We start from the raw sequence: 12,232 nt of genomic DNA on the forward strand, positions 1-12,232 counted from the left end.
TATTCTATTAAAATTTTGTTGTTTCGTAGGGTCGCCATGACAGTTGCCACTTGGAGCAAATAGGCAGAGTGTGATCTCAAAATGTGTGCATTAGAAAAATAATTATTCCTAAATCATTATTGACATAAAGTGACCTTCAAAACTATAGGTTAAAACTGAAAATAACTTAGCTAATTATGATCTAGCAAATTCTATTTTTATAAAAACTAAAAAATATTTAAAGGAATGTTAAAGTTTTGTTTCAACAATATTTTTTCTATATTCTATATTTTACAATCGCAAAAAAAAACTCTTTTAAAAGTGACTAATAAATTATTTGACATTTCGACAGACTTACAATACAAATCGTGTCAAAATTTCTTAGACAATAATTACAGTAGACGGCAGGAAAGACTTTACATCGACGTTTAGAAAGAGATTTTGACTTCATAGAGCGTTATCTCTGTCACTCGTACCTATGTGACGTTTTGTCGGTCTCAACGACAGAGACAACGCTCTACGAAACCGCTATCTCTTTCTAAAAGTACAACATTTTATGCCGGGTACTGTACATTAGTTAGCGATTGAAATATCGCCTCCAGCCTACCGATTCACTAACTCAGTGTCTAACATTGAATGATAGTCAGCGTACTCATTTGAACGAAGCTGTGATAGCCTAGTGGTTAGGACGTCCGCCTTCTAATCGGAGGTCGGGGGTTCGATCCCGAGCACGCACCTCAAACTTTTCGGAGTTATGTGCGTTTTAATTAATTAAATATCACTTGCTTTAACGGTGAAGGAAAACATCATGAGGGAACCTGCATGTCTGAGAGTTCTCCATAATGTTCTCAAAGGTGTGTGAAGTCTACCAATCCGCAAATGGCCAGCGTGGTAGACTATGGCCAAAACCCTTCTCACTCTGAGAGGAGACCCGCGCTCTGTAGTGAGCCGGTGATGGGTTGATCATGATGATTCATGATGTACTCATTTGACATTTTTTTTTAATCCATTGAAGGTTTTCTATGAAAAATTATTTTACTATCACTCAGCGAAGCAGCAATGTAGAACCAACTAATGTCAAAAGAGCTGTGTGGCTATCATTTATTGTTAGACACTGAGTTAGCGAATCACCAGGTATTTTTTTTTAAAATTATTTATTTTATAGTAAGGCAAGTTACAATTTTAACATTAGATTAAGGCACACCAGACAAACAATATTTATTCATACTAAAATCCAATTTTACATAATATTAATTTTAAATATATGAGTATTAATTATATATTTTTAACTTTTCAAAAGGTACTACCACTTCTAATAAGTTATGCCGATGTACCTGCGCAGAAATCTTATTTTTAAATGGCGCGAAAATATTTCAGCCAATCACAGCGCGCGTCCGTCCGCTATTGGTTGTTGTGTACGCGCCATGTTTTGTACGCGCGAATTATGAGCGAGATAGCACGAGTCTCTGTTGTTCTTGTGTATAAAATCTTAACGTCAAGCAATAAGGTCTTTATTTCATTGGTGTACATTCGGCTTAAGTCGGTGTTAGGTTGCGCTTTTCTGCGCAAATGAATTTTGCTGATGCGACTTATATAAGTAGAAGTACTGTATCCCGACTTATAATATTATAAAGGCGAAAGTTTGTATATGTGTGTGTGTGTGTATGTTTGTTACTCCTTCACGCAAAAACTACTGGACGGATTTGGCTGAAATTTGGAATGGAGATAGATTATACCATGCATTAGCACATATGCTACTTTTTATCCCGGAAAATTAACGAGTTCCCACGGGTTTTTGGAAAACTTAAATCCACGCGGACGAAGTTGTGGGCATCAGCTAGTAATGCATAAAAAAGGCCTTCTCACGCGCCATTTTAACTTTGTGACAAATTTAAAAGTACGATTTTAGTCCTTAATTTTAAAAGTGAACTTTTTTGGCATGACTTAAAATGCCCCATATAATTAAAATGGCGCGTGAGAGGTCATTTTGTATAAACTATAACGACAGAAATTTGAACGAAATGTGTTTAGAACCACTTTTTAACTAATATTTGTTAGTCAAAACACACTGTTAAACTAGATATTTTCAGTCTTTGTTGCTAGCAACATATGGTTTTAGTCTATTTCTCACTAGCAACACATGATTTAAGTGTATTTCTCGCTAGCAACACATGGTTCTAGTGTATTTCTCGCTAGCAACACATGGTTCTAGTGTATTTCTCGCTAGCAACACATGGTTCTAGTGTATTTCTCGCTAGCAACACATGGTTCTAGTGTATTTCTCGCTAGCAACACATGATTTAAGCGTCTTTCTCGCTAGCAACACATGGTTTTAGTGTGTTTCTCGCTAGCAACACATGGTTTTAGTGTATTTCTCGTTAGCAACATATGGTTTTAGTGTGTTTCTCGCTAGCAACACATGGTTTTAGTGTATTTCTCGTTAGCATCACATGGTTCTAGTGTATTTCTCACTAGCAACACATGATTTAAGTGTATTTCACGCTAGCAACACATGGTTCTAGTGTATTTCTCGCTAGCAACACATGGTTTTAGTGTTTCTCGCTAGCAACACATGATTTAAGTGTATTTCTCGCTAGCAACACATGGTTTAAGTGTATTTCTCGCTAGCAACACATGGTTTTAGTGTATTTCTCGCTAGCAACACATGATTTAAGTGTATTTCTCGCTAGCAACACATGATTTAAGTGTATTTCTCGCTAGCAACACATGGTTCTAGTGTATTTCTCGCTAGCAACACATGATTTAAGTGTATTTCTCGCTAGCGACACATGATTTAAGTGTATTTCTCGCTAGCAACACATGGTTCTAGTGTATTTCTCGCTAGCAACACATGGTTTTAGTGTTTCTCGCTAGCAACACATAGTTTTCTGCAGCTCGCCGTGCTTGACGCCGTCGCTCCACGCCGGTAGCTCCACTTTACCCGTGTGCGTCGCTTGCTCTTCCGTGGGTGTACCTGCAACATCATATAGAAAATCATCATCAACCGATAGACGTCCACTGCTGGACATAGGTCTCTTGTAGAGACTCCCACACGCCACGGTCTTGCACCGCCTGACTCCAGCGGCTCCCTGCGAGTCGTCTGATGTCGTCCGTCCACCTAGTGGGGGTCTTCAGACACTGCGTCTTCCGGTGCGAGGTCGCCATTCTAGCACCTTGAGACCCCAACGTCTATCGGTTGTACGAACTATGTGCCCTGCCCATTGCCACTTCAGCTTCGCAACCCGTTGAGCTATGTCGGTTACTCTAGTTCTCCTACGGATCTCCTCATTTCTGATTTGATCACGTAAAGAAACTCCGCACATAGCTCTCTCCATCGCCCGCTGAGTGACTCTGAGCTTTCTTATGAGGCCCATAGTTAGCGACCATGTCTCGGATCCATATGTCATCACTGGCAACACGTACTGTTCGAAGACTTTGGTCTTCAAGCACTGAGGAATTTTGGACAAGACATCTCGAAGCTTCCTGAACGCTGCCCAACCGAGTTGGATTCGGCGGTTGACCTCTTTCACGTAATTGGACCTACCCAACTGGATTGTGTGTCCTAGGTATATATACTTGTCTACAATTTCGAGTGCAGAGCTCTCAACGATTACTGGGTGGGGCCGGACATAAGCATTAGACATGATTTTTGTCTTACTCCGGGGTCTTAACCACCGCTTTTTGTGTATCTTACCTATAGGCAATCTCTCTTCTCCGTCCGTCGAGTCGTACGACCGCAGAGACGACACGAGACTTGAAGACGACATTTTCAGTAGTTCTGTCGCTTGTTCAGAAATACTTGATCTATGTCCTGAAGATAAGAAAAAGTATGTTTTTATGTATCTTACCTATAGGCAATCTCTCTTCTCCGTCCGTCGAGTCGTACGACCGCAGAGACGACACGAGACTTGAAGACGACATTTTCAGTAGTTCTGTCGCTGTATTCAGAAATACTTGATCTATGCCCTGAAGATAAGAAAAAGTATGTTTTTAATGAACAATAAAAAACCATGGGTTTTGATACTTAAATATACTCGGTACCCCTTTCATATAAATATCAAAATGAAAGGTTCTGGTGATGATCTTATATTAGGATTTCAATGATATACTTATCAAATACACAGGATCTATGAGTAGAATTCAAGAACATGTTACAAAAAGAAACCCTTCAAGGGCGGGGGCATGTTTAGCTCAAATTCGTCTAGTTAATTTAGTTACAAGAATTTATACTAGATGGCGCTGTCTTCCGTTGTCTCGCGCAATTATCTAAGTCCTGTAGCTGTATATACCGTGTAATTAAATAAATCAGTTCAGTTCATCCCTGCCTTGTGTTTTATTTCTACCTGTGTCTACAACGTGGAACGCACAGCTATGGAATGAACCTCAGATCTTTTAGAAGTTATTTGTTTAATTTTCTACTAAATAAAACTTATTATAGTGTTAATGTTTTTTTTAATGACAAATTTTAAATAATGCATGTGTTATATTACGATAAAATTGGATACATAATTATTATGCTAAAATTCATCTAATCATAAACTTGGGAGTCCGAAATAAATATTTGTTGTGATATTTAAAACAAAATCGTTATTCCGTTTCCGGATTCAATGTCAATGTACGGAAAGGGTATGATTTAAATAGTATCTTTCTTGTATGTTGTTTAATTTAATATTTAGGAATGTGACAATACGATAAATAAAATTATGTGAATTGTCAATACTGATAACTAATTATTCATCGTAAATTAAATACTGTCAATGTACTAAGAGTGACATTATACTAAGCTATTGTCAACATACAGTTGGCAATAGCTATTATGTGAAATAATAATGTTGTGTAAACTGTCCATTTAAGTTGCTTATCATTATTGTAAATTATTAATACGTAGACCATCAATGTTACTGATTTTATTATTGTAAATCGGGTGTGTCGACATACCTTTTGTCAACAAACCTAAAATAAATAATGATTAATATTAAGATCATGTGATAGTCGACGTCCGCCCTGTTTGCGATGGCAGTGTTATAAAAGTACCCTACCTCGACAGAGAGGGGACAGTCTTGTATCGACAGCCCAGAGCAAACACAGCGGACCTTACTGAAGTTAAGTATTCTTATATTGTATTATAATGTAATGTAATCATTTGCCTTTTATAGATTACCTGTTGTAACTGTGTACCAAATATGTACCTACTACTTTACTCAACGTTCTAATGTTTTAAAAGATGTGTGTTATGGAGTTTCTTTGCCCTTTCTTCTCCATGACTAAACACCTTAGCGAAATGGGTGGTAGATTCATTTTAATATAAATAGATCAATGCTGAACAAATACAATTCAGTTAATATTCGACTTGGTTGGTTTTACTTCTGTATTTATCACCTACCCTCTTCTGCTATTTATTTTATACATTGAGATAAAAGTAAACACTAGGTTGTTAGCTTCTAATTATTATAGAAGCCTGTTTAGATGATTAAGATTCTTACTTTGAAATAATACAGCAGATGCTTTGCTTGATTTTTAATTACTTAGTATTTAGCCTTACCTGACAAATAATTGATAAATGATAACTTTCATTAGTAATCATTGGATTTAATTTATCATCACTATTAAAGCCCACTGTCTTAACTTCTCTTTTTATCTAAATTTGTCACATGCATAGAAATAGACATTTGAATTATTAAAAACATTTAAATGATGAGTGATGACATAACAATATTAATGAAATTAGATAATTTATGAAGATAATTTAGAAATAATTTTGCACGCCATGCTTGGCAGGATATGTAAATAATTTACATGTACCTACCATATCTGAGCAAAATAAATAAATGATTATGATTATGATTATGAACGTGTGGTGAGTGTACAGGGCAGGTTACTGATTTCAAAGGGTAGACGCTTACGACGAGGATCTTACCTGGTCATGTAAAGCTGACGTCTCACAGTACGCGGCACCTATCGAAGCAGCGTACTGTGTCGCCTCGCTTTGAGTGACCGCGCGACATTCCTCGAGATCTGATTTGTTGCCGACCAAGGATAGGACCATTGGTTCTGGGACGTTACTGAAAAAACAAACATTTTTTTGAGTTCCGTACCTCAAAAGGAAAAACGGAACCCTTTTAGGATCACTTTGTTGTCTGTCAAGAAACCTACAGGGTACTTCCCGTTGACCTAGAATCATGAAATTTGGCAGATAGGTAGGTCTTATAGCAGACATTCGGGGAACAATCTGAAAACCGTGAATCACACAAAAAAAATTAAATTGTGGTCATGAACTAATAATTAGTGTTTTCAATTTTCAAAGTAAGATCTAGTAGAGTAATTATATCAAGTGGGGTATCATATGAAAGAGCTTCACTTGTGCATTCTAAAATAGATTTTCGTTTATTTTTATGCATCATAGTTTTTGATTTATCGTGCAAGTGAAGTTATCGTGAAAAAATACGACTGTCGTACGAAACGCTCGGTGCGCGAGACTGACTCGCATTTGGTCGGTACAAATCTGTTTAGGCATTTAGAAGTTATGGTAGAATAAAGAAACTCACATACATACACATATGAACCCTGAACCTCCTTTTCTGGGCAGTCATGTAATGATGATCATCTTACCTCTGCAACTCTTTGACCCAGCCTTTGATCGACGCAAAACTGTTTGCGCTGGTGATGTCATAAACTAGTAGAGCAGCATTCGCGTTTCTGTAGTACATGGGCGCCATTGACCTGAAGCGCTCCTGGCCCGCTGTGTCCCATACCTAGAAAACAACCCAAATTAAATTAAATATGGGCCTAAGCTATTGTATCACTACTAAGCGGCCAATGGCGAGCTATGCTGAGAGTTTTTCTATGTGATAAAATAAAAAAAACGGTCAAGTGCGAGTCGGACTCGCACACGAAGGGTTCCGTACCATCATACAAGGTATGTATACCAATCACTTTAGAACACTGCAAGTTAATAATGGACTGCGCCATCTATATGTGATTTAGTAAATTAATTTTTTCGTGAACACATTCAAAATTTTTTGTGATTCATTTCCGATTTTCGGATTTTTTCCGCGGATACGGATCTTAACATTCTTACTCTATCAGTGTAACAAAAGCTGTTTATTACTTTGTAGATAGTGGTTTTGGAAGTCGTTTTTTTTTGTTTATAATTTAGTGTGACATTGGGGCCGATTCTCTTGTACACAATCTCTAAACTAAACTAAATTAACAGGTCTAAATCTAGTGCTATCCTTTTCCGCAAGCAACATCATGTAAGGGACAGCAATATATTTAGAGGTGTCATTTTAGTTAAGTTTAGAGATTGTGTACAAGAGAATCGGCCCCATTGAGCAGCATTAACGTTTGTGTTTGTTTGTTGTTTTTTGTGGAATTATTTAATAGTATTTTATTGCTACTTGATCACCTAGAAATAGAATTTAATCTATGTAATTTTTGTTTTTATAAAATAGGTAAAATTTTCATAATGATAATATTTCAAACATCAAAATTAATATGTTGTTGGTATTTACTCTAAGGCTTTATATAAATCTGCGCATACGTTTATAATAATATAAATCTATGTACCTATTAAAAATTAATAGGTTAAAAGATCCGTAAAAGATCCGCCAAAACGAAACGGATACGGATATCCGGAACATCACTAGTCATCACTGACAACACGTTGGTTTTTAAGCACTGAAATTTTTGGACAGTTAAGACTCACCTGGAGTTTGATCCTGGCATCATCCAGGTTAATGTTGCAGGTGAAGAAGGAAGCCCCGATGGTGGGCGAGATGTGTTTGGAGAACATCTTCCCTATGTACCGCACCACCAGGCTGGTTTTGCCTACACCTGGAATAAAAAAATCGGATTAAGGGTTCCGTACCGTCGTACAAGAAATAACACTTAATATTTTTTTTTAATTTTTGGATTTTTTATTATTTGTGTTATAGCGCCATTGGAAATACCTACACATTCTGTGAAAATTTCAACTCTCTATCTACGGTTCACGAAACAGTCGATTCGTTGCTCCGTTGCGACGTGATTGAAGGACAAACCAACACCCTTTCACATTTATAATACTAGGGGTAGTGATTTTCACGGATTCGGATCGGATGAGTGCGTGATCGCTCTTCGGGTACGGAACCTTACCAAACAACAAAATTTTAATTAAAACCAGCTAAGTATATTTTCTTTAGTTTGTTTAAAAGATAAACAAGTAGTTTCACAGACAGACAACAAAGTGATCCTATAAGGGTTCCGTTTTTCCTTTTGAGGTACGGAACCCTAAAACCTAAGGCTGATGGACCTATGTTGCTTACACGTTTCTCCATTTTTTTTGATTTTTTTGACTTTTTATGCCAAGAAAATATAGATTAGGTATACCTACCTACGCAAGCTGCGATAGCCTAGTGGTTAGGACGTCCGCCTTCTAATCGGAGGTCGGGGGTTCGATCCCGGGCATGCACCTCTAACTTTTCGGAGTTATGTGCGTTTTAAGTAATTAAATATCACTTGCTTTAACGGTGAAGGAAAACATCGTGAGAAAATCTGTATGCCTGAGAGTTCTCCATAATGTTCTCAAAAGTGTGTGAAGTCTAACCAATCCGTACATGGCCAGCGTGGTAGACTACGGCTAAACCCTTCTCACTCTGAGAGGAGACGCGTGCTCTGTAGTGAGCCGGCGATGGGTTGATCACGATGATGATGATACCTACCTAGTAAATTAGAAATATTGGCCTTTATGATTTAATTTCACGCTGGATAGGCGTAACTATGAATAATTATGATTTAGTAACTATTTAACCTTGAAAATAGCTTAGTCAACTGGTTTCAAACATATGCCTATAATTGTCTAGTTTTTTTAATAAATGAAATGTATTATTTTATTTAGGACTAGCTTATGCTCGCGACTTCGTCCGCGTGAACTACACAAATTTCAAACCCCTATTTCACTCCCTTAGGGGTTGAATTTTCAAAAACCCTTTCTTAGCGGATGCCTACGTCATAATAGCTATCTGCATGTAAAATTTCAGCCCGATCCGTCCAGTAGTTTGAACTGTGCGTTGATAGATCAGTCAGTCAGTCAGTCAGTCAGTCAGTCAGTCACCTTTTACTTTTATATATTTAGACAACGTGGGCCACTTGGATATATCAAGACCTTACCACCGGCTCGGAAAGCAGTTCCTACTGAGAAGAGCCGGCAAGAAGCTCAGGAGTGACCCCACGTTCCCACTTCCCACGTCTACCGATACCCTATGTCAAATCGAACTAGACTAACACGAGTAGAGTAGAGTAGAGAGTAGAGTGAAGTAGAGTGAGTGGAGTAGGGTAACAGGCCCTTATTTAAATCAGTTGAGCCGCTGAGTAATTACGAGCGGACATAGGATCGGACATAAGTACGCGGCCGAAAGTAATGTACATCGACCTTTAAAAGGAGATAGGAGATTTGTAGAGCACTGTCTCTGTCGTTGAGACCGACATAACGTGATATAGGTATGAGTGACAGAGATAACGCTCTACAAAGCCGATGTAGGTACATTACTTTCGGTCGCGAACTATACATCGTACCGGAACGCGAAATCGCTTGGAGGCAAGCACAGCCGAAACCTCCCACCAGACCAGACCAGAAATTATAAAATTCCAAACCCCTGCCGGGAATCGAACCCAAGATCTCCCACTAATAAGACCACAGCGCTAACCACTGCGCCAGGGAGGTCGTGGTTAGGCCATAGTCCACCATGCTGACCAAATGCGGACTCGTAGCATTAGAAAAAGGGCTTAAAAATAAATAAATCATCTATTATCACCATCAATCACATTATTATCAGCTGTATCAATGTGATGTGATGTGATACATCACAATAAAACATTACGAATAGGTATTAAAGCTTATCTGTAAACTATGTTGTACTGACTACTGACATCTATCTTCTATCTTCTAAATATATAAAATTCAAAGTCCTCACTGACTGCCTGACTGACATATATATATATCAACGCACAGCCTAAACCGCTGGTCCTAGAGACATCAAATTTTGAGGGTGTGTTCTTTGTTAAGAGTAGGTATCCACTAAGATAGGATTTTTCGAAATTCCACCCCCAAGTCGGTTAAATAGGGGATGAAAGTTTGCATGAAAGTCCGTCAAGTTTGCATGAAAATTTGTATTTGGGTTGTCGGCCACAAATGAAGAAATACGTGTTCCAGGATTCTTGGAAATTCAACCCCCACCTCGATTCTCTAAATTCCACCCGAGCGAAGCCGGGGCGGGTCAGCTAGTCTAAATATATAAAAGTATTGACTGACTGATCGATCTATCAACGCACAGCTCAAACTACTGCACGGATCGAGTTGAAATTTGGCATGCAGATAGCTATTATGAAGTAGGCATCCGCTAAGAAAGGATTTTTGAAAATTCAACCTCTAAGGGGGTTAAATGGGGGTTTAAAATTTGTGTAGTCCACGCGGACGAAGTCGCGAGCATAAGCTAGTTTGTGATAAAAATATTGCGTTAAGATATTTTATTGATAAATAGAGATTTATGATGCCTTTATTGTTTCAGATTATAAATGTACAGTTAACAGCAAAAACCACTACCCATATTACAAACTAGCTTATGCTACTACACAAATTTCAAACCCCTATTTCACCCCCTTAGGGGTTGAATTTTCAAAAATCCTTTCTTAGCGGATGCCTACGTCATAATAGCTATCTGCATGACAAATTTCAGTCCGATCCATTCAGTAGTTTGAGCTGTGCGTTGATAGATCAGTCAGTCAGTCAGTCAGTCAGTCAGTCACCTTTTCGTTTTATATTTAGATTTTTAGGGTTCCGCACATCAAAAAGAAAAACGGAACCCTTATAGGATCACTTTGTTGTCTGTCTGTCGGTCAAGAAACCTATAGGGTACTTCCCGTTGAACTAGAATCATGAAACTTGGCAGGTAGGTAGGTCTTATAGAAGGCATTAGGGGACAAATCTGAAAACCATGAACTTGTGGTTATATCACACAAAAAAATTAAATTGTGGTCACGAACTAAAAATTAGTATTTTCAATTTTTGGAGTAAGATAACCATAATATCAAGTGGGGTATCATATGAAAGGGCTTCACCTCTGCAATCTAACACAGATTATTATTTATTTTTATGCATCATAGTTTTTGAATTATCGTGCAAAATGTCAAAAAAATACGACTGTAGTACGGCACCCTCAGTGCGCGAGTCTGTCTCGCACTTGGCCGGTTTTTCAAATGGCTGTAACACACAGTCAGAAAGACTCGATGAACCTATAAGGCTTCTTTATTTACCTAAGGTACCCTAAAAATGCAGGAAATACTTGAAACAATAGCTAGTATTGTAAGTATAAGCGTGAAGTAGAGCATATAGAACGGTGTAGTATTTCATAGCGTTCGGCCGAGCATGACCCAGTAAATACACTTTATTTTATATTCATTTCATGGATTCATCATCATCATGATCATCCCATCGCCGGCTCACTACAGAGCACGGGTCTCCTCTCAGAGTGAGATGGTTTTCTAAAAATCCTGTGGGAACTCTTTGATTTTCCGGGATAAAAAGTAGCCTATGTCCCTTTCCAGGTTTTAAACTATACCCATGCAAAAAATCACGTCGATCCGTTACTCCGTTGCGACGTGATTGAAGGACAAACCAACATACTTTCGCATTTATAATAGGAGTAGTGATTTCATGTTGTTTTAGTGATAGTTCTCTATTATTATTAACGGTTCTTATTCAGTACTTCAATAACAATTAGTTTCCCTCAAAGAACTGGTTCTTACTGTGGTTTAACTTAACAGCTATTAGGTAAAGGTGTTATAAATAAGTACTTTTCAATTAAATGATATTTAAGTCTAATTTACTTTGAAAAAATAACGAAATATTGAAATGCCTATAATAATGTACTTATTTGGTTTATAAGTAAAGTTATGTATAAATAACTTTCAATTTTGTTTCCTCATATTGTATGATGATTTCATAACACAAAACTAGTAATTCTAATTACCTACTCATACACCTCACAATAAAATAGGTATCGAATTATTATGAGAATATTCAAATTCTTACCTTGTGAACCCAACACAACTATTTTCGCTTCAACAACTTTCATTGTTAATAACAATTACACTACACTAAACAACAAATATTCAATAATAAAAGTTTACATTGTTTTCTCGAGTTTTAGTCGAAAAATGTTTTTTTAAATTATTTTGACGTCCATTCACAACAATACAAAAACATTTCTGAAGTAAA

The 12,232-nt window shown here is 37.5% G+C and overlaps 1 protein-coding gene across 1 annotated transcript; it reads right to left on the reverse strand.

Moving 5' to 3' along the window:
• Nucleotides 1-1,294: 1,294 nt before the first annotated feature.
• Nucleotides 1,295-12,232, reverse strand: RabX1 (RAS oncogene family member RabX1). Its single transcript, XM_034982592.2, has 6 exons — nt 12,047-12,232; nt 7,685-7,812; nt 6,589-6,731; nt 5,897-6,041; nt 3,828-3,945; nt 1,295-2,953 (listed from the first exon to the last, which is right to left on the reverse strand). Exons 1-6 carry the CDS (start codon nt 12,087-12,089, stop codon nt 2,850-2,852), a joined length of 681 nt encoding a protein of 226 aa, XP_034838483.1. The 5' UTR covers nt 12,090-12,232; the 3' UTR covers nt 1,295-2,849.

Source organism: Maniola hyperantus, chromosome 27 (assembly GCF_902806685.2).
Source record: "Maniola hyperantus chromosome 27, iAphHyp1.2, whole genome shotgun sequence".
NCBI classification, from domain to species: Eukaryota; Metazoa; Arthropoda; class Insecta; order Lepidoptera; family Nymphalidae; genus Maniola; species Maniola hyperantus.